The sequence below is a fragment of the Gilbertella persicaria genome, assembly GCF_025201335.1.
Source record: "Gilbertella persicaria strain CBS 190.32 chromosome Unknown B0P05scaffold_42, whole genome shotgun sequence".
In the NCBI taxonomy this organism is placed as follows: Eukaryota; Fungi; Mucoromycota; class Mucoromycetes; order Mucorales; family Choanephoraceae; genus Gilbertella; species Gilbertella persicaria.
This window is the reverse complement of record NW_026252003.1, coordinates 119222-143976: the sequence shown is the minus strand read 5'-3', so window position 1 is coordinate 143976 and position 24755 is coordinate 119222. Positions and strand designations below refer to the sequence as shown.

The window sequence follows — 24755 nt, the reverse complement described above, 5'->3', positions numbered from 1 at the left end:
TCATTTCGTTCAGGCAAATAAGAAATAAGCGCTTTTTCAATTCAGACAAGAGATTCTTGTACATGATATATATATGTGTGTGTGTGTGTGTGTACGCATGATTTTTATTATTTTGATGGGCGGTCAACAACCACAATGGGAGACATTATTTCAAGCTCTTGTTTTTCGAGTTCAGTTGCTGGTTTCTTTTGTTCAATATAGTCTGCGAAATACATGCCTGCAGTAGCAAATACCATGCCAGCTAGTAGATAGAATAAATACCCTTTTTTTATATACTAAACTATGCCTTGTTTCTTACCGAGACCGAGGGTTATTCTTGTCTTGGGAGGTATAGCTTTATAAGATCCCCATAACGACTTACGTTGCATGTCAAGAAAATAGAAGAAAAAAAGAAAAAGAAAACATTCAGTCACACAACAAGATGATTCTCTTTTTCTTTTTTTCTTTTTTCAAAAGAGAATGAAAGCATTGTTAGTCTTATTACTTACTTTTATGTAAGTTGTCTTGTATCAATAAACATTGTATTTATACATAACATAAGTTCGGTATTTGCAGAACATGAATTATACCCAAGAACACCTCCTTTTGGTATTGTTGAGCCTAACAGTGCTTCAAGACACTTAGGAGACTACACTCATTCTCATGAGACAGTAGACAAATCAACCTATTCTTGTTTTGCCATAGGCGAATGCCAAGTGTGTTCACCTCTAGAAAAAGTAATGTTTCTATATACAGCACTTCTTTAGACTCATGGCTATTTAGAAAACACAACCCTATTGTTTAGAATACGGAAACAAAGAAGCAGTACGATGTGAATGGGATGACCCAGAATTAGCAGACAAGAAAAATCAGACTTCATTTTATGATGATAATGCTATCTCTCTGCCTTCTTTTCGAGCATGTCCTCGCGTGAAGAGTGTAGAAAGGATTCGCATCATTCAATTTGAAGTAAGCAATAGGTGTTTAGATTGTAATGTATTTATTTTATGGTTAGGGTTGGAATGCTGTTGTTGCTGTCGTTTCATTACTTGTGTTCTTTTGGAGACAACGTAAAATTGCTCATGAACAATATCAACAATTAGCACAGAGAATAGGTGTTACTGTAGTATAATAATAAATAAATAAATAAAGGGGGGGGAGGGTATATGGTCTATAGGAAACGTTGAATTGTATCCAAAATTTGATTTTGCCAGGAAGGATAGAATAAAAAGGAAGCATGGTCAAGTCCTTTCATGATAGTAGACTCAATGCCATGACGATTGAGATAGGTGTCGACACGCATAGAATCTATAATATTGTCTTTTTCAGATAAGAATATCTTGGTGTTCTCTGGCATCTTGACAGAAGTGGTATAAGAATGTTGATAGTGAGCTACATTGGGTTTCACAAAGAGAGCTGTTTGGAACCAATGAAAGTGTCGAGAGATGTAGTAAGAAATGTACAATTCAGTAGAAGCAAAATATTTCACTAAACTTTGTGCAGCTGTCTTGGGTGTGCGATAGACGAAATTAGTGCAACTATGTTTAATAACGGGTGAGTCCAGATTTTTTGCTTCTCAAAACTTACACATCTTTGTAATGAAGCATGAAGCAGATAGGGTCCAACAAGACGACACCTGCTACTTTTTTGTGCATGTACTTGACAACCCAAGAAGTGACAGCTGTACCTAAAGAATGCGCTACAAAGACAGCTCCTTGAAATTCATGACGGTGCAGCATATTCTGAAGGTCTTGTACTGTCTCCTGCATGGTAGGTACATCCTCGATGCAATGCATAGAGACATAAGGGAGTTCAATAAAAAAAATAGGGGCATCCAATGTCAACAGCTTGGCTATAAATGGTATATAGCACATTAAACCAGCCCCAATACCATGAATAAAGACAACTGGCTTCTTGGTACGATTACCATCACGGAACCAATAAGAGACACGTTCAGGGTGTTGGGGTGTTGTTACGACAGAATCATACGATTGTTGTGGTTCCATTAGACTCCAGATAGTTGATCGTGTCTCCGGCCCGAATTTTTTGAATCCCCAGACATGTTGACAGACGCAATGAAATAAGGTGGTGCAGAGCAAGATGAGGCTATAGAACCCAAGTGGACGGTGGTAGGCTTGCACAGGATCCAAATTGATACGGTAAGCAACTAAATCTTCATGATAGCCATGATCAAATTTAACATGGAATTCTTGTTCAAGACGGTCTATCATCGAATTCAATTCGTTTGTCAGGCTATCGTCTTGAAGAACATCTTCTAAAGGAAGTGCAAAAAATGCCCATGATAGCCTAAGGGTCATGTTAATCACTTTTTCTTAGACGCTATAATAGCTTACCATTCAGCTATATTATCTCTGCCAATATCTTCAAATTGAGGGTGTTGGGATGCATTGCCATGAATCATAAACCAGTCTGGTAACCATGTTTTGGGATCTTCAATATTTGCTAAACACAAGGCAAAAAGATCACTTCTTTCTTTTGCACTAGGTGCTACACTGGGCAAAATTCGTTGCATTCTATTTCTAGTAATTTCGAAAAACACATAAAACATCAATTCACAGCCCAGCCAGTAATGGACAAATGTGTCGACAGATGAGTGCACAGTAAACAATTTGTTTTCTGTCGTAATATAATAAACATAATAGAAAAATGCAAAGGGGGCCACTGCTGTCTGCACAACAGCCAAAGTATAAATCAATCCTCTTGTCAATAATGAATCGGGTATCATTCTATATTAGGAGTGGAAAAAGAACAACGAAATGATAAAGTGGAAAATAAGATACTTTATAGTCATTATCACATGCAGCAGTCAACCCCATTCAAAAATCGGAGTCAATACCGGCTTAGAATGAATGAGAAACAATGACAATCATCTTGCTTCGTTTATATATATATATATATATATATATATACTAGTAGCACTTTATTGAGATAAATATTATTTCGTCATAACATAAAGGTAAAAAAAAAAAAAAAGAGAGAGAAAAGCTATATAGTCTATTCTCTTTAATGGAAAAGGTTCATTCGCTCATTTAAAGTAAAGTTTTTCGTCACTTGTATGATGTGCTCATTCTTGAGTAATAACTATCGATTCAGGGTGGCTTGACTGCTCAAAAAGAAGAGTTAAGGCTTATATCTCTCATATCATTTCAGGTGAGAGACAGAGTTACTTTTACTATGATTGATAATGCAAAGCCTTGTTTGTCAAAATTAAGCTATCAGTTTGTGTATGTGTTACGTTTAGACCTAATATTGAAAGATGATAGTACGTTGTATTTCTGTAAAAAAAAAAAAAAAAGAAAAAAAAGCCTATGGCAGTGCAATCCTTGTTCCTTGATACCATGACATGCACGAAACCTAAAGTAATTATGTCTATTAGTGTACGTGGTACCTTTGGACTCAATTTACGTTTAAAAAAATATCATCGTAAAAATGGCGATTTTGATCAATTTCTCCTGAATCAGTGTCCATGAGTCGCTTTTAATCTCCGAACTTGGTGCTTCTTTCAAGCTTTATAAGCTGAAAAATGAACCCACTAGCGTCTTTAAATACTTGAATTGGCCGTTGAAAGCTAAAATTTCTATAGATTGTTTTGAATTAAACATTGAATTACTAAAAAGTCATTTGTGTGTCAAAAAACCCTTGAAGAGTAGCTGTATCCCTCTCTCTCTCTCTTTCTCTCTCAGAAATTTAATAGTGCATATTCTACATTCTCTACACCATTTGATGTGCAAAATAAATATCCGACACTTTTATTCATAAGCCAAAAAGAAAAAAGTTTATTTTGAACTTTTATAAAGAAAAAAAAAATGAGCTCCAAATTTGCTGAACAAAATTTTTTTTTACATAATTTGGTGGCTTCTATTTCAATCTCCACAGATGAATGTCTTGCAGTGCATGAGTCGCAAATGCTCTTTGTTTCTATCTATATCACTCCATGCTTTTGGTTCGATAGATTGAAATGCAGGAACAAGTCATTGAAACTTCTATCATGCTATTCGTCAAAAAATAAAACCTTGTGCCTGAAATTCAATTCAGGAACTGGCATCATCAATGCGAGGACAATAACATTAAAATCTAGGCTCATCCTGCAAGAGAAAATAGCTATATTGAGTCTAATAATCTTCTAGTTTGGATAAAGAAAATGAACTACACTTTTTTTTTATTATCAGAAAAACTCAGATATGACAGCTGCCATCACTTCACATTGGTTACACCACAAAAGGAAGTTCCATTTGAGCCCAGTGTTTCATGATTGAAAGCATAGTGCCGTGAGTCTTGGATGTATAGAAACTAGAAGTTATTACTGAGCAAATAACTGCGTCATACAGTTAATTGATCCAATCCTGTGTATACAACACACATACAAAACTATTTTATCCTAAATAAAGCATAAGTTTATTGTTATTTAACAAAGTTACATAGATAGAGGGAAATATTTATAAGTGAATTGCATATACACGTTGATATTCTCCACAAGAGAGTACTTGAATAAGGACTGATGTTTCTCTACACTCTTTTTTTTTTTTTAGGTGCCATGATATCATATAAATGTGCTTTGTGTAACTTGTCAATAAATACTGATGGTCTTCAAAGGCGGTGAACTGGTCCACCAGGTTTCAGCAGGCTGTGTGTATTTTTTCTTTTGATTGTTGTATGAAGGGTATAATAAGGCTGTAGAAGTCTCTTGAGACCAGCTCAAGTCTAGAAATAGTAGTTTAGTATTTCCTTTTTTTTTTTTTTCCTTTAGAGAGATTTCCTTACCTTCATTGTCTTTTTTGTTATGTTTTAATGAAACAGATCTTTTTAGATGTTCCAGTGTAAGACTCAAAGTGGATAACACAGGTGTACTTTTTCTTTTTCGCTTTATTTGATTTGTAATTGACATGATTGTGTATAAAGAAAAAGAAAGAAAAAAGTAAAATGAAAATTTTTATTTATAAAAAAAAAAAGGGTCTAGATGCCTTCTGTCATCATGAAAACATAGCACTAAATTCTGCTATGTCTGTGTAACATTTATTTAGACTCGCTTTTTGCTCAAATCAAATACTCTTTTAGGTGTACTTGTCATGATAATCTTACTCTCAAGGTCAGCAAACAGATGACTGTCTTTTTCTAGGGGTTCTGGTCTTGTAGGTGATTCTTTTTGTTTTCCTTTGATCTATAAAAGACAGAAAATTAGAGACAAGATGCATGATTAGGACAAGTACATTTGTTGGTTGCTCTTTTACTGCAGACACTTTTTCTTCAATATCATGCTAAAGATCATTAAAACCAGTATATATGTCCTTTAATACCTTAAAATTGGCATAGGATCCTTGACTATCAAAGCATAACCAAGAAGAGAATTCTTGAGATGACAACAAGGGTGAATCTGGCTTAGGTTCTGGTGAATGAGACCAACACAGTTCTTTTTCTGGCCCATCGAATAAGAATTTAGTCCCTACTGAATCCAATGCTTCTTTCACTTGTTGTTCTTGGTCCTTTTTCTTGTTGGTTGTGTATCGGACATGATTGACAGAGAGTGGATCACTTCGAATCACTGCAAATTCAGGTAAAGAACCCACAGAGTCTTGAGAGTGTAATCGAACAGGCAATTCATTTTCCTGAGCCTGTCTTCTGCCTTTCTCTACTTGCTTTTCACTTGCGCTCGAGAGAACAGAGAAAGGAAGATCGCTTTCTTGACTGCTATAGAAATTAAGAATCGAGGCAAATGAGTCCACTTGTTCGTTTTTCTCAGTATTGGCCATTGTCGTCACACGATGATTTTCATGCGCTCTTTCAACACACGCCTTGACCATCTCAATAAAAGAAGAACTATAGCTTGCATCCGAAGGTGGTCCTGCAATGGGCGGTAGAGTAGGTTCATTTTCATCTAGATTATCATCCTCTGCAAACGAATGAGGTGATGATCCATAAGAAATAGACGCTTCTTCACTCTGTTGATCCATCTTGTTTAGATTTCCTTTTTATTAACAAATAATACAAAAAGAGAGAGAGAGAAAAAATGGACGCATGTCTAAACTGTGTATACATATATATAAAAAAAAAAGAGAAAATGTTGTTTATCGTCTTGGTCTGGGTTTGACAACGAATTGATTAGGTGTCTTTCTGGTCTTACCACCCTTAGCCAATACACCCCAAGGTGATCTAGGGTCTTTGTTACCCTTTGATTTACCTCTACCACCACCGTGAGGGTGGTCACAGGCATTCATGGCCATACCACGCACAGTAGGACGAATACCAAGCCATCGAGAACGACCAGCCTTACCAAGCATTTCGTGTTGATGGTCAGGATTACTGACAGCACCAATAGTAGCACAAGCATCAACAGGAACAAGACGCACTTCACCACTCGATAAACGGACTTGTGCATATCCCTTCTCGCCTGTTTGGATCAACTGAGCATAAGCACCAGCAGATCGAGCCATCACAGCAGGACCCTGACGTTTTAATCCAATATTATGCAACACAGTACCGACAGGAATCATCTTAAGAGGCATGCAGTTGCCTACATCAATAGCTACTGTACGTGTGATATCACTTTCGGTTGTTTGTTCAGATCGATAAGAAGTGACTTTATCGCCTGTCTTGAGACCATGAGGAGCAACAATGTATGAAAGTTCGCCTGTCTTGTCATGCTTGAGTAATGCGATCCAAGCAGTACGTCCAGGGTCGTGTTCTAAGCGTTGAACAGTCTGAGTGCCTTCTGTTTGGCGGTACCAATCAATGATACGAATACGACGTTTATGTCCACCACCACGATGACGAATGGTGATGCGACCTGTGTTGTTACGACCACCTGTGCTGCGTTTGGCTACCGTCAAGCTACGAACAGCTTTACCCTTGTAGAGGTGATCACGAGGCACACGCTTCAACCAACGTTTACCAGGTGTAGTGGGCTTTTTGGTTTTAAACTGAGTGCTAGGGGTAGCTGAAGACTTGATGCTGGTCACAGCATTGCCTTGTGTGTTGAAACCTGTTAAAAAACTAGGACTTCCTGTGCTATAGGTACGTAATTGACTGAAACGAGTGGTGAGTTGGTTGACTGAAGTCTGAGGCTTGAAGACCAAAGCAGTAGCAGGTGATTTACTACTGATTTGTTGAAGGACTCTTCCTAAGCGAAACATGATCTCAAGAGTAAATACGAAAAAAAAAATAAGTTTTCTTTAGACAGGCCCTCCTACCTTCGGGGCTACTATTTTTTTTTATGGTGGTGACCCTAAATAGAAAACCGGTCACGGTCACCGCCACTGATGGAGTTTTTTTTTTTTTTTTTCAATAGAGAAATGATGGACTGAAAGGAAAGCTATCAAAAGAGTGTATTAGCAAAGCTGGTAGATATAAATACGGCGCATTGAATGATATAAAAAAGTAGCATGTTAAATAGCAAGATAGAGGGTTATCCTTCAGAAACCTGTTTTCTGTTTTTGAGCTGTAGCGTACATTTTTACAAATCTAACACTTTGAGTGTATTTTATAGACTTGGAAAAATAATTCGTACAAAGGCATGTTAAAATGAACTCTATCGACCACCAATCGCAAAACAATGAAAAATGAAAATTCCGTAAAAGGGATCATAAGGCCTTTCTCTGAACTGATGGTTAGACATTTACCCTATAGGGCCTAGTCTCCATAACCATATAAGCTTTTACCAAGGGGATTTTCTTTTCTTCAATCAGCTCTTGAGCCTATTGCGGACTGTCAATACACTTTTGGTACTATTACGCTCAACAATGAGTTGTTAGAAAAGTTATTATAATATACCAAGTGTGTCAGATGAGATAAAGGAAGGAGTTCTTTTCTATCAGTTATTCAAAATAAAATATGCCCACCAACTGAAACTCACATTCAAATATACACACACACACACACATATATATATATATAAAATGTTATATTACTATTTTCCATCGATTTAGATTTTCCGTGGATGAAACAAAAATCCATCACATGCATAAACTTTTTTTATTTTATTTTATTTAAAATAATCGGACCGAGAAATAGGCCAAGCAATGCACGTGCGTACAAGGGAAGAAACTGTTACACCTGCAAGCCCCGTGTTCCATTTGATATTAAAACAACAACAAATACTTATTTCACACAAAATGAAGGGGGTGTAGATATATATAAATAAATTAGGGTATATGTTTATCAACAGTATTATTATTATTCTGGTGTATAAGGTGGAACAGGTAAAGGAAGATCAAGTACTCCTGTTAATGTCTTTTTGAGGTCAAGAGGTGAAATAGGTTTGCTGATACAACCATTCTAAATAATAGAAAAATAAGTACAAGACATATATATATATATGTATTCCTTACCATGCCAATATCGGTATAAAGTTGACGCCATTTTGCTGAGTCATTTGTAGTTACAGCCACAATTGGTGTCTTGCGATTCTGTGGCAGGATATCAAATTCTGTAGATGATCGAATATGCTTTGTTGTTTCAATGCCATTCATGATAGGCATATCAATATCCATCAACACAAGATCAAAGGGTCTGCATTTCAGTATCTCTAGTGCTCTAATGCCACTCTTGACAAGTTCTAAATGTTCAATCACATCGTTTAAATGCATATTGAGTAATCGAGATAAGACTTGGAGATTGATACTGTTATCATCTACCAGTAGGATATGAAGACGTGGAGAATGAACTGTATGAGGTGGATTACTGAACCTTCGTTTGAGTTTGGTTGGCTGAGGAGGCAATGAGAGAGACATATATGGTATAACCGTATGTTGTTGAGGCGTGGTTGGTGGTGATGGTAAAGAACTAGACAAGAGAGACAAATGAAGTAGTTTATTGGTAGTTGCATCTACACTGTCATGGTGTTTGTGGTGTGTAGAACTCTCTGGCGCAAAAAATGAAGCAGAATAACGAATACATGTTGGCCTTGAAGGTGATTTACCAGTGTCATGAATAAACATAGTAGGTGTAGAAGGCATTGAATTACTGCTATAATCATTTGTTGTTGCCTGGAATTCATCTGGCAATGTAATTTCAACTGAAATTGACCTTCTTTTATTATATGCAAAATAATCCATAATAAAGAAAGAAAGAAAGAAAGAACAAGTTTAAAAATAATTGTCTTTTTAAGCTTAAATTCTGGGCGATACACCCATACAGCATAAATTTTTTTTTTTTTAAAAAAAAACGGAACACTCCCAATAAAGAACTGGGTCCCGTCTGACTAAAATAGGACTTTCTTTTTTTGTAAGAATGCAAAAAGAACCAACCAAACAGGCCTTCTTTCAAGGCCAATCAAATATCATCTTCTAGAGTATTCTAAGCTGATTAATAGAATACGCGTCTGTTTATTTTTGTCTCTTTTTTCTTTCTTTCTTTTCTTGTTCTTAAAGATGTCTACAGTTCAATGGAATTCACATTTTACAATTAAAGCAGCAAAAGAATTAGACCAAGGAGATAAGATTGTATTACCACCTTCTGCACTTGAACAGCTTCTACAACGAGACAGTTCCGAACTGCCTTCTCCTCTCACTTTCGAACTACGCCACCCTCATACAAGTGCCACCCTTCACTGTGGTGTCAAGGAATTCTCGTCTGAGGATCATACAGCACTTGTGCCCGACTGGATGCAAAAGACACTGGGCCTTGACAACGGCGATCGTGTCTTGATCCGTTTACAGGAACTACCCAAAGGCACTTGGGCACGTTTATTACCTATCTCGCATGATTATCGTGATATTACAGACTATCGAGCAGCCTTAGAAGCACATCTAAGATCGCATTATCAGACATTGACAAAAGGACAAATCTTGTCTTGTCCATATGGAGCACGTACTTATGAATTTCAAGTGACGGACTTGAAGCCACAAGAAGCTGTCTCGATTACAGACACAGATTTAGAAGTTGATATTGAACACACCCATACATCAGCAAATGAGCCCATTGGTTTAAACCAAGTTGTACAGACAGCCGTATCAAAGGGTGAATACAACTATTGGAAATTAGACATTGCCGAACCATGTCAGTCCGTTGTACTCCATATGCATATCAACCAAGGCAATGCAGGTAAGCACGATTGGTCGTGAGTGATGGCATACTGATGTGCATAGATATTGTGGCAAGTGATACAGAGAAAAGGCCTACTCTTGATAACCATACATGGTCTGAATTGAGCTCAAAAGAAGAAAAGCAACTACCACTCGACAATATATTAGCGCCTACTACACTCTATATAGGCATTCATGGATACAGCGAAACGACAAGTTTATCTTGGCAAGCCAGTCTACCAAAAGATCAATCTTGGATACCCAGACAAGAGGAAGACACCTCAGGTAAGGTACAATGCAAGAATTGTCATGCTTGGATTCCTCCTTCATCCCTGACACTGCACGAAACCTTTTGTTTACGCAACAATGTGCTCTGTCCTTGGGGATGCGGCCAAGTATTCAAAAAAGGCAGTCAAGAATTGCAAGAACACGGCCATTGTGATCAGTGCGAATTTATTTCGAATTCGCAGCAAGAACAAGAAAAGCATTTTGACTACTGTCATACGCTGAAAACATGTGTCTGTACTCAGTTTGCAACTCCTTCTTATGAAACACTAGCGGAGCATAGACGGACAATTTGTCCAGAAAAGCTAATTATGTGTCGGTATTGTCATGTAAGTGAAACGATTGAAAGGAGAGATGGTATATTGATAACAAACGGTAGATCCTTACAGCTCAAGGTGTACAATCATTAGATTCAAGAGATAGATTGCTTGGACTACATTCGCATGAGAGCTATTGTGGATCACGCACCATTGTCTGTCAGAAATGCAATAAACCTATACCCATCAAAGACGTTCAAGTCCATGCAAAGATTCATGAAATCAAGAGACAACAACAAACCTTACCCCCTTTTTGCGCTAATCGAAACTGTATTCGTCCACGAGCAACCAATAAGAATCGACTGGGTTTCTGCCAATATTGTTTCGGTCCGTTCTGGATCACGGAAGATGACCCAAAAAATACTAAATTAATACAGCGTATTGCTCGCAAATTACATTCCCAATTAACAGTCGGATGTGGTCATGATTGGTGTAGAAATAAGGTAACCTTCCTCTCCTCTCCTCCTCTTTTATGTGTAATACAAATCTAATTTATGATGAATAGTATTGTGCTTCTTGTAACAAAGAACCCAAGGACGCTACAACAGCTGCAAGTTTATTAATTCCAATGATTAAGCCATTGCCCCGTGAATTAAGCTTACCTCAACCCAATCCCGAACTGCATCTTTGTGTAGATGAGACCACCACTCGGAAAAAATTTCTAGCTGAATTTTTAATGGAAACAACACAGCATTATGAATTAGGCTGGTGTGTGAAAGCCATTGAGGCAGAACAAGAAGATTTAGATAGAGCTCAAGCTTGGTTAGATAGAAATGCACCCAGAAAATAAACGGTTATAAATGACAAGAATTCCTCATTTGTAAATCATCAAATGGTATATAGAGTTAATTGTGCCTGAAATGGTGCCATCATTATCCCTTGAAAGGCTAGTCACGATTTTTTAATTGGTAACTAAATGTGGTCCACGAAAGTCTAAGCGCAAAATGTGATCTTATGCAACTCAATGACTTGTCATACACACAGTTTAAATGCATGTCCTTTTGACACTTGAAGGTTGTCAGTGATTAGTATTTGCCATAATAAGTTTACTTTTCTTTTTCTTTTTGTATATAAAAAGAAGCATGAAAAGACATCTCTTTCTTTTTTTTTTTCATTAACAATTATATATTTTTCTCTCTAAAGCTGGTCTTTAAAACTCTATATATACAAACCCTTCACTAGATACATATACATATAAACATGAAGTTTGCATTCTACATTACTCTTTTTTCATTGATCTCTATCGCTCAGGCAGCATTTTCTTCTGGCAAGAAAGAGATTACCAGACACCATTCAAGCAAGAATGATCGAGCCAAGCATTCTCTTGCTACCAAACGATCACTCAAGAGCTGCTATTCTAAAGCCGCTTTAACAATGTACTGGATACCTAAAGAAGGCGAAAAGGATATGCTGAACGATGGCAAGGTTGTCACTTTGAATGGCAGTAAAACAAAGGCACTCAAGACAAGCTCTGGTTCTACCATTGCCAAAGTTTCCAAAACAACTTTTGAGGTAATTATCTAAATAACATCAAGAGTGGTACTCACACTTCATAGAAATTTCAAATGGAAGGCACTGGTTTGCTCAAGAATGGCATCATGGTCAATTTGGATTCAGGCAAAGATGAATTTATGAAAGTCAATCGTAAAGAAAGTCCTTATGGCCTTGGTAATGATGAAGACAACCATTTAGTACCCTGGGTGAGTGTTGCATCCAATGATCTTAAGAAAGGCACAAAACTGTATATAAAAGAACTGGATGGTCTCAAATTACCTGATGGCAAGACACACAATGGCTGTGTACGAGTCGATGATGAAGGGTGGAGTTTTGGTGGTTGTCAATTGGACTTTTTTGTGCTTCAATTCAGTGCTTATCAAAAGTTGGAAGATATGATTTCCGACAAGGTGACTGTCAAGGAAAAGAAAGATTGTAAAATCTTGGATTACGTTACTTCTTCTGTTAAAAAGTGGGCAGTGATTTAAATAAATAACAAACAAAGAACAAACAAATAACAAACATATAAACTTTATACAATCAGAATAGGGGAGGGGAATACTTGTTTTTTTTGAATAGCATATATACAAGAATAAGTTCATATTACATATTAAAACGCTGCAATTTCTTCTTCATCAAAAGTAGTAGAAATCTCAGACAAAGGTGAAGGTGGAATATAGCTTTGGTCGTCGAGTTCGTCTTGGATGGATTCTGTCAAAGGAGATGGCTTTTTTATGCTCTTCTTCTTGATCTTCTTCTTTCTTGACTTTTTTACATTATTTTTAGCCTTACGGTTTGGCCATTCTTGTCTAAAAATAGTGTAATGTCGTTCACAGCGAGGACAACGTTTTGGCTTCCAATCAGTAAATATAGCACTAGGTGTCCAAGTCCAGGTAGCTAACTCGTTTGTGACTGATACATCTGCACCCAATTGCTCTGAAATGTCTTGTCTTCTCAGTAGTCGTCCACAAGCAATACAAGTCAAATCTTCTTCCTGTGTCTTCTTTTTGCGTGAAGATTTCTCTGATTCAATGTCTTCGTCTTCTTCATCGGATGTCCAATTGGAAAGCTCTGTACTACTCACAGAAGACAGATCCGATACGTCGTCAAAGAAATCACTGAGTGCATCCATATCACTTTGATTGAAGAGTCCGTCATCCATCGCTCGTCGCCAGCAACGATCTTCTTCTTCCTTAACTGGGCGAGAAGGAGGTGATAAACTGACTGCTGAATCTGCCTTAGAGTCAATTGAAGAGGATGAGTCATGCTGGCGCTGTTGTTGCAACAAGACACGCTGAGTAGCATCTCGATGAATTTCAGGATTGACTACAACTACCGTCTTGGGTTTGTTGGAAGACAGGTATTCTGCATCCATTGCTGCATCCACAAGTAAATCCAACAAGGGACAATCGGATGTCCTTCTTTCGCTGATTGGTTCTTTTTTATCTGTATTGCACAAGAAGTCGATACTCATGACTTTTAACCTTGCTGTTGTGGCTGTTGTGGGTGAGACGGGCATAGGCGGTAGTTCTTCCTGTCTAATGATAGGTGATTCTACTTGACCAATTATTTCCTCAAGTGAGTCGGATGAATGTGTTTTTGTGTGTGGAGGTGGTTCTAAAGATGCTCGTTTAGGTTTCCTTTGCTCTAAAAGAAAGTTAGAGTGTGTGTGTGTGTACATCGTTTGATAATTTTTGTCCCACAATTACCTTCCTGTAAGACCGATTTTCTTTTCCGTGTACTACGCCTAGTACTCCCACTGCTACTACTACTACTACTAGTACTACTGCTACTACTACTATGATAACTGTTGTCTTCTTGTGAATGAGGCAAAAGCGATGCAAAGTAACCCATGTTTAACCTACAAATATAAAATAAATAAATATCTATATACAGCATACTATGTATACTTTACTTTTCGCAAGTGGAACATTTACATTCGCAGTTGTTTTCTCCAAAATAATGTTTACCGTAATACACTGTGATTTCTTCTCCTGATTGGATTTCTTTGATGGCTTTGACTGTAATGGAGTTCTGCCCTAATGAGATAAACTTGCAATTCGAGTCACAATCATGGTTTGCAAAGCGAGCAGGGCCAAGAAAGAGACAACTGCAGTTTTTGCGAGTAGACCACATGACACTAAAGTCGCGATTTCCCTTCTTGAGTTCTGCATCGTCCTTTGGATCTAGACAGGCAATCATGCCAGTCAACAATCGCATTTCATCGCCTACATGCCAGTCTTTGGTAGCTACTAAACATGCTTCTACACGACGTCCGTTACCACCGTACCGTCTTGTATCCCCAATCTCATAACCTGCATTAGGCATGTACCTGATAGTCACACGATGTGTTATTGCAAGTTTGTTATGGATTTACTTACATGTACAAGTAACGTTTCATGTGTTGAATAAACTCTTGTAATTGCTTTTGATTCTTGAGAGCAACATAATGTTTAAAATAATCTAAACTAAAAGAAAAAAATGATGATGATGATGTGAATATGATGTTATAAAGGGGATATATATATATATGTGTGTGTGTGTGTTTGTGAAACAAGATATAAAATACTTACGCTAATAACTCATTGACAGCGTCCAGTGGTTTTTTGTTCTCTAGAATATCTCTTTGAATAATGTCTAGTATTTTTGTATTAGGCACTCTTGGCCTACGGTGATCATGATTCATTTTGATGGTAGAGAACCAAAGATAGAGGTTATCCAAAAAGATATCAGTAAACAAATCATCGTATCTTGAAAGAACTTTAAAGTTCATGAGGTTGTCTTTGTTCATTGTTTGCATTTTAGTTAAGAAGTGTTCATTGAATCAATGCTTCTTTAAAAAAAAAAAAAAAAAAAGAAAAAAGAAAAAAAAAAACGAGAGAAAAAAAACACACAAAAAAAATGCAGTGACAATTCAAAACCCACTTTCCAATCATCATCTTTGTCCAACATGATTGGTTAATATGATGTCATTTCTATTTGTTGTGTATATATTCCATATAGATCAAGCAAGTATAAAGGCTCAAATAGGTCACGTTGTTTCATGATAGTATTTGTATAAGCTCCCCCTTTTTTTTTTCTCTCCCCTCTCTTTTCTCTTCTTTTAATTTATCAAATGTCAATCAATAGAGAGGACGCACCCAATGGTTCAATGCTTCAAGTGGATTCCCCTGAGCCTACTTTATTAAAAGTAGAAACACTTGATCCTAGGTAAGTAGTGTCCTTGAAGAAAAGGTACCAACCTATCATAGAGAGGATTATCGAACAAAAAACTGGAAAAATGGCCTTGGAAAGACATCTGAGATATGCATCTATCCTCCTGAGAAAGACTACCGAAAAGACTCTTTCTTCTGGCGCTTAAGCGAGCACGAAATTGATGCAGATTTTAATTTCCCTATTTCTTTGGGTTATGATTATACCTGTGTTATCCTTCCAAGTCACCATCAAAATAAAAAGAGTACTATTCATCTAAATCATCGTGGTGAAGAAGCTTCTACTACTATCAAACCTCTCTTTCCTTATACTTGGAATGGTGAATGGCAAGTACATTTACTTATCTATGCTTCTCACACATCCTTTTCAGGGCTACAAGCTGTAAAGTGTCCAATGCGCCTGTCTGTTGCTTACAGTTCTTGATCAAACGTGAATTGGGTACAGCGCAATTCTCGATTGATAAAATTGGTCAACCTATCTCAAACGAGAATGGTGAAACAGGCAGGAAATTGATCCTAAGCGCATTTGCTTTAGTGTATGTGGTTGAAGGCCATGTCTGTATTGGTTTGGATGAAAATAGCCCACAGGGCTACCATGGCGTCCTCTCAGCTGGCCAAACTCTATATGTTGAGCGCGATGAAGACGCTTCTCCTACGAGTATGGTCATTCAGGCATCCGATGCTTCGGGTGGTGTTGGTAATCGTGATCAAGGTAGGCGTTCTGTCATCATGAATCTATCTGATAAACATAGAAGATGCAACCATCATGATTGTTCAAATCACGGAGAGCAAGCCTAAAGGAGCTCCTTCCACGATTGGTACACTCTCTGATTATTTTGCTTTACAAACAAACAGTTACTCGGTTGGAAATACGCCTGCCGTTCCTACACCCGGTGCAACACAAGCTGCAGGCTTAGCGACCGCGGGTGCTAAGGAGGAAGATGTCCCTAGCCGTCGCAGAGAACCCCGTCGTAAAGGATCACTTGTTGTCTATGATGATCAGCCCTTCTGGAACTTGCCTCAAAATGTAGCTCAACGTATGGCTGCTCAAGAAGCAAGTGCATCTGCATCTGCTATTCCTGTTTCGTCCGATAATATCGGTGGTGAATTGACAACCACACTCAAAATGGAAGAATCACAAAACAAACGAGAAAGACGCAACAGTCTAGCCATGCTTCGAGGCCAATTAGAAGCCACACAGATCTATGAACCTCCTACATTCGCACTCTTGAATCAAGATACAGATGTTCCTCCTCCTGTGGTTCGCGACCGTCTTGTGGTAGAAGACTTTCCAAAACATACCATCAGTACAGCTTGGATCAAGATGGTCAAACAAGGTCTAAGTGAATGGCTTAGATTACCCGTGATTGTGTGTCGAGGTACAGAAGATGGACCTGTCGTAGGCATCACGGCTGCTGTTCATGGCAACGAATTAAATGGTGTACCTTGTATCCATCGTGTTATTTCTGAAATCGATGTCAACAAGTTACACGGCACAGTAGTTGCAGTGCCCTGTGTGAATGTGTCTGGTTATTTGAAGTTTACCAGAGAATTCGCAGATGGTCGAGATCTGAACCGTCTGTTTCCCGGTAGGGAAGATGGTTTTGCTTCGCAAGTGTATTGTTACCAGTTGATGAATAAGGTCATTTCTCAATTCAATTACCTAATTGATCTGCATACAGCAAGCTTTGGTCGGGTTAATTCGTATTATGTGCGTGCTGACATGAATGATCCTATTTCAGCTATTATGGCAAGATTACAGACACCTCAGGTTGTATTGCATAATTCAGGCCAAGACGGCACTTTACGATCTGCTGCTTCAGCAAGAGGTATTCGTGCTATCACAGTTGAAATTGGTAATCCTCAGTTATTCCAAAATCAATATGTTCAGGTAACATACCAGAAAAGAAAGAGACAATATTGATCATGTTTGTTTATAGTGGTCTTATATTGGCGTGATGCGTATTTTGGATCATTTGGATATGTATACACTAACATACCAACCTACTGCAGAAGATATGGCTGCTTTAGGTCCTCCAAACACAATTCTTTGTTCAAAAGGATTTTGGGTAAGTACATCTACATAATTTCAGTATCTCACCCATAAAAAGATATATACCAAAACAGGAGGTGTTTTAGAAGTCTATCCTGGTGTGAATACCATTATTAAGAAGGGTGACTTAATTGCTCGTATAAAGAACATCTTTGGTAATGTGGTTGATGAGTATTATGCTCCTTGTAGTGGCATAGTAAGTCTATTTAGAACGAAATAGAACAAAATTCACATATTTATATTAGGTCATTGGCCGTAGTTCAAATCCTGTTGCCATGTCAGGCGACCGTATTGTTCACTTGGGTGTGATTAAGAAAAAGAACGAAAGCTTACCAAAAGAAGCTAAGGAGAATTATTAACCAAAAATAAAAGAGAATTGGGTGGTTTTGTTTAATATAAAATGCAGAATAAATAATGATTTGATTAAATGCAGTGATAATAATAGGAATGAAGTAATTTACAATGGGTTTGCAGAAACACAGTGTGCATAAACATAAGAGTTTGCCATCTTTTGTTGTTGTTGTTGTTGTTGTTGTTGCTGTTGATTTAATGGTGAACGAATCTGAGTAAGTGTAGGATGTTCATGAAATGAAGAAGACGTAGATGAGACACTAGAGTCTGTATTATCCAGTGATGGCATGGGAGACAAATCAATATGTTGTTTTCTTGTCTTATTTCGTTCTTCAATCAATTGTTGTGCTTCTGCTTCATAATCCCGTGTTGGATCAATGGGCTCAGGTTCTTCTGTGAAATAGCCTAATTCTTCAAAGAACATATGGGTACCATCCACATTCTGGATATGGTTGTCTTTATCGACAACACATGCTTCAGGGATCAAAGGCAAGATAGTAGCAAGGTTCTCTTGGCATTCACAGTCATCTAACCAGCATACGTCTTGTTGTTCACAGTCATCATCGTATTGGTATTCATCTTCTTCAGGTGTAAGGCACATAATTTGAAAGCCAGGAATACAATCTTCAAAGTTGTTATTTGATTCCATTTTATATGATAGCTGTAGGGTATAAAATTCTCAATTGATAATATGGGGTAATAAACTCCTTTTTATATACTACCACACCTAGAAAAATTTTTGATCTGCTTTTAATCTCAGGTCTCGGGCATTCTAGGGAATCTTGGTCACTCACATCCAATCTTAGCCAATCATTTCAAACCTCGATATGTTTTTGATATAGACTTAAGCGTCCGCCACCTTCTGATTGTTGTTGTGGCTAATTAGGTAAAGTAGCGATGAGAGAACGATCCTAAAAAAAAAAAAAAGACCTCATTTTGATATCAAACTGGTATTTCTCGGGTGTGATTGTATAAACTGCGGGAGACACTTGTTAAATATGGTAATCTAACCAAGCCATGTACAAACATAAAATGGGGGAAATTGCCATTTTTTGCTTGTTCTCTTGTTGTTATTGGAGCATGTCTATATTTGACAAATCTATATATATATATATATACCCTTAAAGTATAATGCCACGCCAACTATAGCACGATCACCATTACTAGATAATTTCAGGAACTTTTCTGACTACGACGTCACTCTTAAAGATTACCTAATAAAAAGTTACACATACATATCATGAAGGATGATAATGAAATACACATTCTTTGCCTGCGGCATATTATCATCTCATTTTTTGTTTTGTTTTTTTTCGTAGTTATTTGTTTATGTACGTATAGATCAATAAAGTCGGAAAATCTCGGGAATCTGTCTTGTCTTGATTATTTCTTTACTATAATTCTCACCCCACCTTCTAACAATTAATTTTCATGATTGCAATCAGTAAACTCAGCAAACTAATTACGATATCTTTAATCGGATGCTTTTGTTCTTTACGTCAAGCTAATGAAGGGACTTGAAGAATTTCACATCGGGTTTTGACTAAATATAGAGCTGACCATGTCTCATCACAACGCTAGTTTAAAATCATGCAAAAAGGAGCTGTAAACCCCGATTCAGTGGTTATGTCTATTTCAGAAGAAAAAAGGGGTATACAACAATACAAGTTTTTTTATAGAAATGATAATACATGACATTTTAAGTTAATGTCTTCTAAGTTTGGATGCCCAATCAACCAGATTTGATTTACCGAAACGGTGGCGAATAGGTTGTTTGGAAGTAGATTGATCTCCAATCATATCTTCCAAAGTATCAGCCATGACACTGCTATCAATAGTGGAAGGAGGAGAAAGAGCAGAGTGACGAGTTTGCCGTGTAATGGAGCCTAGTCTTTCTGCTGTTGTTGTTGTTGTTGGCTTGGATGGTAATCTGGGTCTGCAAAGTAATTGTGTGTTTTGACATGCTGTTTCTGGCTGCATGCTAAATATGCTAAGAAGACGATCTTCCGCATCTGACCAATGAGCAGAGCAAAGTGTATATTGTAATGGGATTTGCACATCTGCTTTTTCTATCCATCGTCCACGTAGAACATAGGAATCAAAATAAGGTCCTCTGCATGACGTACAAAATTTTGCTGATTGAATATATTGGACTACATGACCAGGTAAAGTAGGATCGATCTTGACTTGCTTTCGTACAATTGTACGAGCACAAGTTTCAAAAAGGCTGACTGGGTTGTGTTGGAGTGGGTACACTAGCTCGGTGTCGAGTGGACAGTCTTCAAGTTTCATGCGGCGTAAAAATGGTAACTGGGAAACTTCAGCTGGCAAAATTCGGAGTGGATTCCGAGATAAATCAAGTGCAATAAGGTTCTTTAGACCACTTATTTCTGTCGGTAGTGAATCGAGCAAGTTGTGTGCGAGTGATAGTGACTTTAATTTCTCAAGGTAAATGATAAACGGCGTTAATTCTTGTATTTGATTGTAAGAAACATCGAGTTCAAATAAATTTGACAGGTATCCAATGGTATGAGGTAAATGTGTGATTCGATTTTTAGATACAGTCAAATGCTCTAGATTCTGCATGTATCCAATGGATTCAGGTAATTCAGTCAAGTGATTGTTAGACCTACGCACAAAGACGTCAGCCTTTCTTTGTCGCCACAGACACACTTATTATTCTCTCCTTTTCTCCTGCATGATAGCTGTTTTCATCGATGCAATCTGCTCACTCTCCTTATACAATCCTTTTATTTTTTTTTCTCCCTTCTCTTATACTTACAAATCTAGCTTTTTAATCATCGATAGCATGCCTATATTGGAACTTAAACTGTAGATGCTTCTACTCGACAGATATACTTCTCGAAGCATTTTATCTGGTGAGGTGAGCTTTGCATCGGCAAACGAGATATAGGCGCCATTGTCTTCTTTTGGTATGTTTGTTATGGTGTATTCTTTTACTGAAGATGTTGAGTTGGAGTCGTAATAAGTCTGGTCAATATAGGCCAAATCTTTTAATAATTGCAAGTTTCCATCAAGAGATGTGGATACAAATCCAGAATCTGGCCTTTCGCCTTCTATTCTCTTGATAGAGTGTATAGATGCACTTGGCTTTAATCCATAAAACTCTGGGTGTAGAACGATACAATCTTTCTTCATAGTGTCGCTTTTATCCACAAGTGGATTTGTCAAATATGCAAATACAGATGTTTCTTCATAACTGCTAGTTATTTGACCCATTTCTAATAATACAATAAAATACAAAAAGGAAAAAAGAAGTATACAAAAAAAAAAAAAAAAAAAAAAAAGAGAGAGAGGGAAAGTGAGAAAAAAAAAGAACTTTATTATTATTCATCTAAAATAAACAATTGTTTTCAGGGGAAAGATCCACAACAAATTACACTTTTCTTTTGTGAATGTTTTTCCAGAAAAATTAAAAAGAGTGCAAGCAATTGGTCTTTTTTTTAGCACACACACACACACACACACACACACACACACTATCTTTACCTTAAATGGCTTGTTTTGTATTGTACAAACAGGTTTATTATGTCACGAGTATCTCGTAGTTTTATCTGGCGTACTTTAAATGTCATTGCACATACGACGATGGAGCTATTTCAAGGAAATCGACAAACTTAAATGAAATCAACCCTCATTTTTTAAAGCTTTATTTAATCTCTTTTATACTATAGTTGACGTGTTCATCAGTCATGCCACGTGGCTAAATGTCATTCTCCTTATATATACAAATAAAGTTGGAATTAAGTGGACGTGCATTCTCTGTTGAATACAAGCAGCACAGAGAGCAACTTTGTCATTAAAGGGATTGACAATGCTTCTCCTTTAATTACGTATTGCAATTAATAAACCAAAAACGAAGCTTGTAGCGATTTAAGGAGACAAAATACTTGTTCTTTATGCTTGAATCAATTGACTGTCAAACATATTCAATACCCGCTCAAAAAAAAATGAAGTGCTACGTGACGGCACAACTATTTTTTTCTCTCTTTTGAACGCGACTTGGTTAATAGTAAGTACATTATTTAAGAGAAAGGGAAGGATGAACATATATATATATATATGATGAGTACGTAAAAGGTTCGAGTATATTTTAGCCAAGCTCTTGTGTTGGTGGTCTATTTCTTTCATTCTACTACAATGATAAATACAAATCCGATATCATATACTGTTCGAAATCTTGTTCGTTATCTTTAGTAGTGGATAATGCAGCGTAAGGCCGAACACAGAACAAAAAAGGGAGTAATGGATAATGTATTTGCTTGTTAAATGCATTTGATGTTATTTGCAGCCATTGTTAGACCAACTATGTCGCAGAATGCATACTGTTGGTAAAGGATGGCTCAACAACACGTATATATTTTCTTACTTTTGACCTGAACCCAAGTATTCGCTCGATATGAATCTTTTTGGGTGGATTAACAAAAGTGATAGTAAACGCCAAATCATTTAATGCAACTTGTAAGTAGTAATATACATGCTTTGCGAGGAGTTTGGCACACATAAACAGTAGTATCAGTGAATGGTAGACCAACAACCGAGAGCAATAGAATGACTAAAATAACCTGAGACAAACTTAATTGTTCTGATATAGTTTTTGTTCTTTCTTTACTTTCTTTTGTTGTTGAATATATATATATATATATATATATATTAATCATGTTTGTTTTATAGTGGAAGATTATAGAAGAAGTAAAAAAAACATTGCGCCAACAAATGAAAATGAAAAGCCTCCAGCTGACAACGAAGTGCGAATTAGTCATAGTAAGATAAATACCTATGTCGATGTTAGTTTAAAATTGCTTCAGGTAAATGCTACCATCATTCAAACTTTTGAAGAGATATTGATCCGTGTATGACAGGAAAAGCAAAAGAAACACATTGTGTTGATTGGTAAAGGGCAAAACGTAAACAAGACGGTGACTGTGGTAGAATTGGTCAAGAGAAAAATGCAAGGCACATTACATCAATATACACAATTGGGAAGCGTATCTGTTGTAGAGCAATGGGATGCAATTGAAGATAAAGAGTTAGATAGGTGAGATAATGAATATTGATTATTCTTGCTAAACATTATTTATTAGTGTTCAAGTGAATAAGAAGGTACCAGTAATTATTATATACCTGTCTTTAGAAGCAATACCTGAATTAGAGGCTACTTCGGGCTATCAAGCTCCAACTGGACCTGATTTCTTCCAGTAATTTTTTGTACAGCATTTTTTTTCATTAAAGCTTTTTGTATATACTTCATTACTTCGTAAAATAAACCGAATAATTAAACACGAATACTTGCAAAACAATATTAAATCTACTATTAGATTAGTTAAAAATTTTCGAAAAGTACAAAGCTATAATAGACACTGACAGGATACTTGACAGATAAAGAAGTCAAAGAACCCATAAAACAATTCTCATTGACAATAACGACATCACTGCTATTCTTTCCTAATGGGCTCTTAACAAGAGAAGGTAGCCGATCAGTAGAGGCCTCGCTAGGAAAAAACAAACATTTAGCTTGTTTGTTTTGCTCCGACCTTATTTGCCATTATTGGACAAGATACGTTCTCTTTCCTCTGTAAAATAGAATCCAGTCATTGAGCAAGACAATTAATTTTGTGTCTACTTAAGTACATGATCCTAAGCAGATTATGCCACAACTCAATATAATTGTTAGCGAGCATATTTCTATGTGTCTCAGCCATGTATGCTTAACTCCACCGACCTTTCAGCTCCTCAGTTTATGACCATCGGCTTCGAAAGTAGTCCGAAAAACTTGCTTGCCTATCTTCTTCCAACTTGTTTTCAATTTGAGCGATCAGCTCGTTAGAACTACCTCAGCTTCTCCATGAAGCTGAGTGGTTAGCTGTTTCAGCTGCTTTTTGTATGTACCCATTTCTTTTTGGGTGTGAGCACTAATTAGCTTGCGATCTAATGCATTTCTTGGAACTTTAAGGACATAAAATTTATGATAACAGACATAGGCTCCTTCCAATGCGTTGCGAATGGTAATGTGTTCTATCATACAGCAATTAATAGTGATTACCTCTGGAGCAAACGCACCGTGTTGCCTCAAAAATATAAGTCATCGATCTAGATAAACAACACTTTAACCATTGGTAATAAGAAAAGCAATTGTATATTCTCTTTAGGTCTGGAAATCCCGAGTATTGTGATGTAAGAGAGAAGATAAAAAACAAAGAAGTCGATTAGAACTTGTATAGGTTTATTATCCAAAAATATATATATTTTCTAGCTCTTCATTCTCTAGGTATTTATACATGTAATTTGTGGACTGTTGTTGTTGTGAGATGAAGAGAGAGTAGATATTCAATAAGAGAAAAGGTAAGAACACAGAGAAAGTCCGTTAGAACTTGTATAGGTTTTTATTTCTCCAAGAAAAATGTTGTCCTTCAATTGCTATAAAATGTCAAGGTATTTATACTTTTTCTTCTCGGTCAAAATATTGTTTTGGGTTAGCTTCTTGACTACGGATTGATTTGTTAGATCAGGAGTAATTAAGAGAAATGCCTTTAGAGGAAGTTGTTAGCTCAGCCAATAGTACATGATCTGACCTGAACTTGAATAAACTATTACATATTTGTCAAATGCCAATGCTAATGTATTTGTCAGCTCTAACTGTCACTTTATGAGGGCCATTAATAATAACAGAGTCACTAGGTTCATAATCTCTGACTATGAGGATGATGTAGTACTTCTAGTAGAATGAGTGAATGTCAGTGACTATAGATCCATTGCAATTGCCATAGATGTGATCTGGTCTTTTGCCATGATCATCATTTATTGATCTATGCATATGAGTTCATATATGTTCACAACATTACCCTCCTCCAGAGTCAACTCATCTTTGATAGTTGTAAACGGCTTCTTACAATGTGAACATCTAGGCTTGATATAACTTTACTTGACATAAAAATGGTTTAGAGTCTATGCAATTTGTGTTCTTCAAAAGGAAAATAGTCTTCTTCTCTTTCATGTCACTTAGCAT

General features: G+C 36.9%; 13 protein-coding genes across 13 annotated transcripts; 5 read left to right on the top strand and 8 right to left on the bottom strand.

The window, feature by feature from the left end:
• Positions 1 to 84: 84 nt before the first annotated feature.
• Positions 85 to 398, bottom strand: B0P05DRAFT_555359 (uncharacterized protein). Its single transcript, XM_051579787.1, has 2 exons — positions 299 to 398; positions 85 to 241 (listed from the first exon to the last, which is right to left on the bottom strand). Exons 1-2 carry the CDS (start codon positions 366 to 368, stop codon positions 108 to 110), a joined length of 204 nt encoding a protein of 67 aa, XP_051431722.1. The 5' UTR covers positions 369 to 398; the 3' UTR covers positions 85 to 107.
• Positions 399 to 459: 61 nt separating this feature from the next.
• B0P05DRAFT_574262 (uncharacterized protein) lies at positions 460 to 1111 on the top strand (the record flags this gene model as incomplete). Its single annotated transcript, XM_051581553.1, has 4 exons — positions 460 to 494; positions 542 to 695; positions 763 to 948; positions 995 to 1111. 4 exons carry the CDS (start codon positions 460 to 462, stop codon positions 1109 to 1111), a joined length of 492 nt encoding a protein of 163 aa, XP_051431721.1.
• A 39-nt stretch (positions 1112 to 1150) lies between these two features.
• On the bottom strand, positions 1151 to 2725 carry B0P05DRAFT_590235 (Alpha/Beta hydrolase protein; the record flags this gene model as incomplete). Its single annotated transcript, XM_051582790.1, has 3 exons — positions 1151 to 1517; positions 1567 to 2286; positions 2334 to 2725. The coding sequence occupies 3 exons, from the start codon at positions 2723 to 2725 to the stop codon at positions 1151 to 1153; spliced, it is 1479 nt and encodes a 492-aa protein (XP_051431720.1).
• A 3337-nt stretch (positions 2726 to 6062) lies between these two features.
• Positions 6063 to 7127, bottom strand: B0P05DRAFT_476550 (translation protein SH3-like domain-containing protein; the record flags this gene model as incomplete). Its single annotated transcript, XM_051574910.1, has 1 exon — positions 6063 to 7127. One exon carries the CDS (start codon positions 7125 to 7127, stop codon positions 6063 to 6065), a length of 1065 nt encoding a protein of 354 aa, XP_051431719.1.
• A 758-nt stretch (positions 7128 to 7885) lies between these two features.
• B0P05DRAFT_555351 (CheY-like superfamily) lies at positions 7886 to 9048 on the bottom strand (the record flags this gene model as incomplete). The annotated part of the gene is made up of 2 exons (XM_051579786.1): positions 7886 to 8268; positions 8322 to 9048. Coding segments are annotated over 2 exons (829 nt in total), but the record flags the coding sequence as incomplete, so codon positions are not given.
• A 296-nt stretch (positions 9049 to 9344) lies between these two features.
• Positions 9345 to 11506, top strand: B0P05DRAFT_555348 (ubiquitin fusion degradation protein UFD1-domain-containing protein). The gene is made up of 4 exons (XM_051579785.1): positions 9345 to 10035; positions 10080 to 10630; positions 10681 to 11061; positions 11124 to 11506. The coding sequence occupies exons 1-4, from the start codon at positions 9363 to 9365 to the stop codon at positions 11406 to 11408; spliced, it is 1890 nt and encodes a 629-aa protein (XP_051431717.1). The 5' UTR covers positions 9345 to 9362; the 3' UTR covers positions 11409 to 11506.
• A 245-nt stretch (positions 11507 to 11751) lies between these two features.
• On the top strand, positions 11752 to 12636 carry B0P05DRAFT_640194 (uncharacterized protein). Its single transcript, XM_051583739.1, has 2 exons — positions 11752 to 12130; positions 12175 to 12636. Exons 1-2 carry the CDS (start codon positions 11819 to 11821, stop codon positions 12598 to 12600), a joined length of 738 nt encoding a protein of 245 aa, XP_051431716.1. The 5' UTR covers positions 11752 to 11818; the 3' UTR covers positions 12601 to 12636.
• An 8-nt stretch (positions 12637 to 12644) lies between these two features.
• B0P05DRAFT_236621 (uncharacterized protein) lies at positions 12645 to 14390 on the bottom strand. The gene is made up of 3 exons (XM_051573299.1): positions 14050 to 14390; positions 13822 to 13973; positions 12645 to 13759 (listed from the first exon to the last, which is right to left on the bottom strand). Coding segments are annotated over exons 1-3 (1191 nt in total). The 5' UTR covers positions 14052 to 14390; the 3' UTR covers positions 12645 to 12722.
• On the bottom strand, positions 14024 to 14986 carry B0P05DRAFT_623275 (uncharacterized protein; the record flags this gene model as incomplete). Its single annotated transcript, XM_051583450.1, has 3 exons — positions 14686 to 14986; positions 14494 to 14580; positions 14024 to 14444 (listed from the first exon to the last, which is right to left on the bottom strand). Exons 1-3 carry the CDS (start codon positions 14910 to 14912, stop codon positions 14024 to 14026), a joined length of 735 nt encoding a protein of 244 aa, XP_051431714.1. The 5' UTR covers positions 14913 to 14986.
• Positions 14987 to 15147: 161 nt separating this feature from the next.
• B0P05DRAFT_555340 (uncharacterized protein) lies at positions 15148 to 17863 on the top strand. Its single transcript, XM_051579784.1, has 7 exons — positions 15148 to 15322; positions 15364 to 15651; positions 15696 to 16036; positions 16077 to 17215; positions 17265 to 17393; positions 17436 to 17573; positions 17623 to 17863. Exons 1-7 carry the CDS (start codon positions 15228 to 15230, stop codon positions 17734 to 17736), a joined length of 2244 nt encoding a protein of 747 aa, XP_051431713.1. The 5' UTR covers positions 15148 to 15227; the 3' UTR covers positions 17737 to 17863.
• On the bottom strand, positions 17835 to 18416 carry B0P05DRAFT_599219 (uncharacterized protein; the record flags this gene model as incomplete). The annotated part of the gene is made up of 1 exon (XM_051583196.1): positions 17835 to 18416. Exon 1 carries the CDS (start codon positions 18375 to 18377, stop codon positions 17835 to 17837), a length of 543 nt encoding a protein of 180 aa, XP_051431712.1. The 5' UTR covers positions 18378 to 18416.
• A 547-nt stretch (positions 18417 to 18963) lies between these two features.
• On the bottom strand, positions 18964 to 21021 carry B0P05DRAFT_555333 (uncharacterized protein). The gene is made up of 2 exons (XM_051579783.1): positions 20511 to 21021; positions 18964 to 20357 (listed from the first exon to the last, which is right to left on the bottom strand). Exons 1-2 carry the CDS (start codon positions 20966 to 20968, stop codon positions 19433 to 19435), a joined length of 1383 nt encoding a protein of 460 aa, XP_051431711.1. The 5' UTR covers positions 20969 to 21021; the 3' UTR covers positions 18964 to 19432.
• Positions 21022 to 21733: 712 nt separating this feature from the next.
• On the top strand, positions 21734 to 23148 carry B0P05DRAFT_640189 (uncharacterized protein). The gene is made up of 5 exons (XM_051583738.1): positions 21734 to 22080; positions 22424 to 22557; positions 22612 to 22787; positions 22834 to 23057; positions 23115 to 23148. Exons 1-4 carry the CDS (start codon positions 22068 to 22070, stop codon positions 22949 to 22951), a joined length of 441 nt encoding a protein of 146 aa, XP_051431710.1. The 5' UTR covers positions 21734 to 22067; the 3' UTR covers positions 22952 to 23057; positions 23115 to 23148.
• The last annotated feature ends 1607 nt before the right edge of the window (positions 23149 to 24755 follow it).

Bases quoted from the DNA above. Each gene is read 5' to 3' on its own strand.
- B0P05DRAFT_555340 (XM_051579784.1), top strand. From the start codon at position 15,228: ATGTCAATCAATAGAGAGGACGCACCCAATGGTTCAATGCTTCAAGTG. The intron at 16,037-16,076 runs GTAGGCGTTCTG...TGATAAACATAG, and splicing joins TGTTGGTAATCGTGATCAAG to AAGATGCAACCATCATGATT. The intron at 17,574-17,622 runs GTAAGTCTATTT...TATTTATATTAG, and splicing joins ATGCTCCTTGTAGTGGCATA to GTCATTGGCCGTAGTTCAAA.
- B0P05DRAFT_555348 (XM_051579785.1), top strand. From the start codon at position 9,363: ATGTCTACAGTTCAATGGAATTCACATTTTACAATTAAAGCAGCAAAA. The intron at 10,631-10,680 runs GTAAGTGAAACG...AACAAACGGTAG, and splicing joins TTATGTGTCGGTATTGTCAT to ATCCTTACAGCTCAAGGTGT. The intron at 11,062-11,123 runs GTAACCTTCCTC...TATGATGAATAG, and splicing joins ATGATTGGTGTAGAAATAAG to TATTGTGCTTCTTGTAACAA.
- B0P05DRAFT_640194 (XM_051583739.1), top strand. From the start codon at position 11,819: ATGAAGTTTGCATTCTACATTACTCTTTTTTCATTGATCTCTATCGCT. The intron at 12,131-12,174 runs GTAATTATCTAA...CACACTTCATAG, and splicing joins TTTCCAAAACAACTTTTGAG to AAATTTCAAATGGAAGGCAC.
- B0P05DRAFT_640189 (XM_051583738.1), top strand. The intron at 22,558-22,611 runs GTAAATGCTACC...CGTGTATGACAG, and splicing joins TTAGTTTAAAATTGCTTCAG to GAAAAGCAAAAGAAACACAT. The intron at 22,788-22,833 runs GTGAGATAATGA...ATTATTTATTAG, and splicing joins GAAGATAAAGAGTTAGATAG to TGTTCAAGTGAATAAGAAGG.
- B0P05DRAFT_555333 (XM_051579783.1), bottom strand. From the start codon at position 20,968: ATGGGTCAAATAACTAGCAGTTATGAAGAAACATCTGTATTTGCATAT. The intron at 20,358-20,510 runs GTAAGTATAAGA...CTTTGTGCGTAG, and splicing joins ATGATTAAAAAGCTAGATTT to GTCTAACAATCACTTGACTG.
- B0P05DRAFT_555359 (XM_051579787.1), bottom strand. From the start codon at position 368: ATGCAACGTAAGTCGTTATGGGGATCTTATAAAGCTATACCTCCCAAG. The intron at 242-298 runs GTAAGAAACAAG...TCTATCTACTAG, and splicing joins AAGAATAACCCTCGGTCTCG to CTGGCATGGTATTTGCTACT.
- B0P05DRAFT_236621 (XM_051573299.1), bottom strand. The intron at 13,760-13,821 runs GTAATTGTGGGA...ACTTTCTTTTAG, and splicing joins AAAATCGGTCTTACAGGAAG to AGCAAAGGAAACCTAAACGA.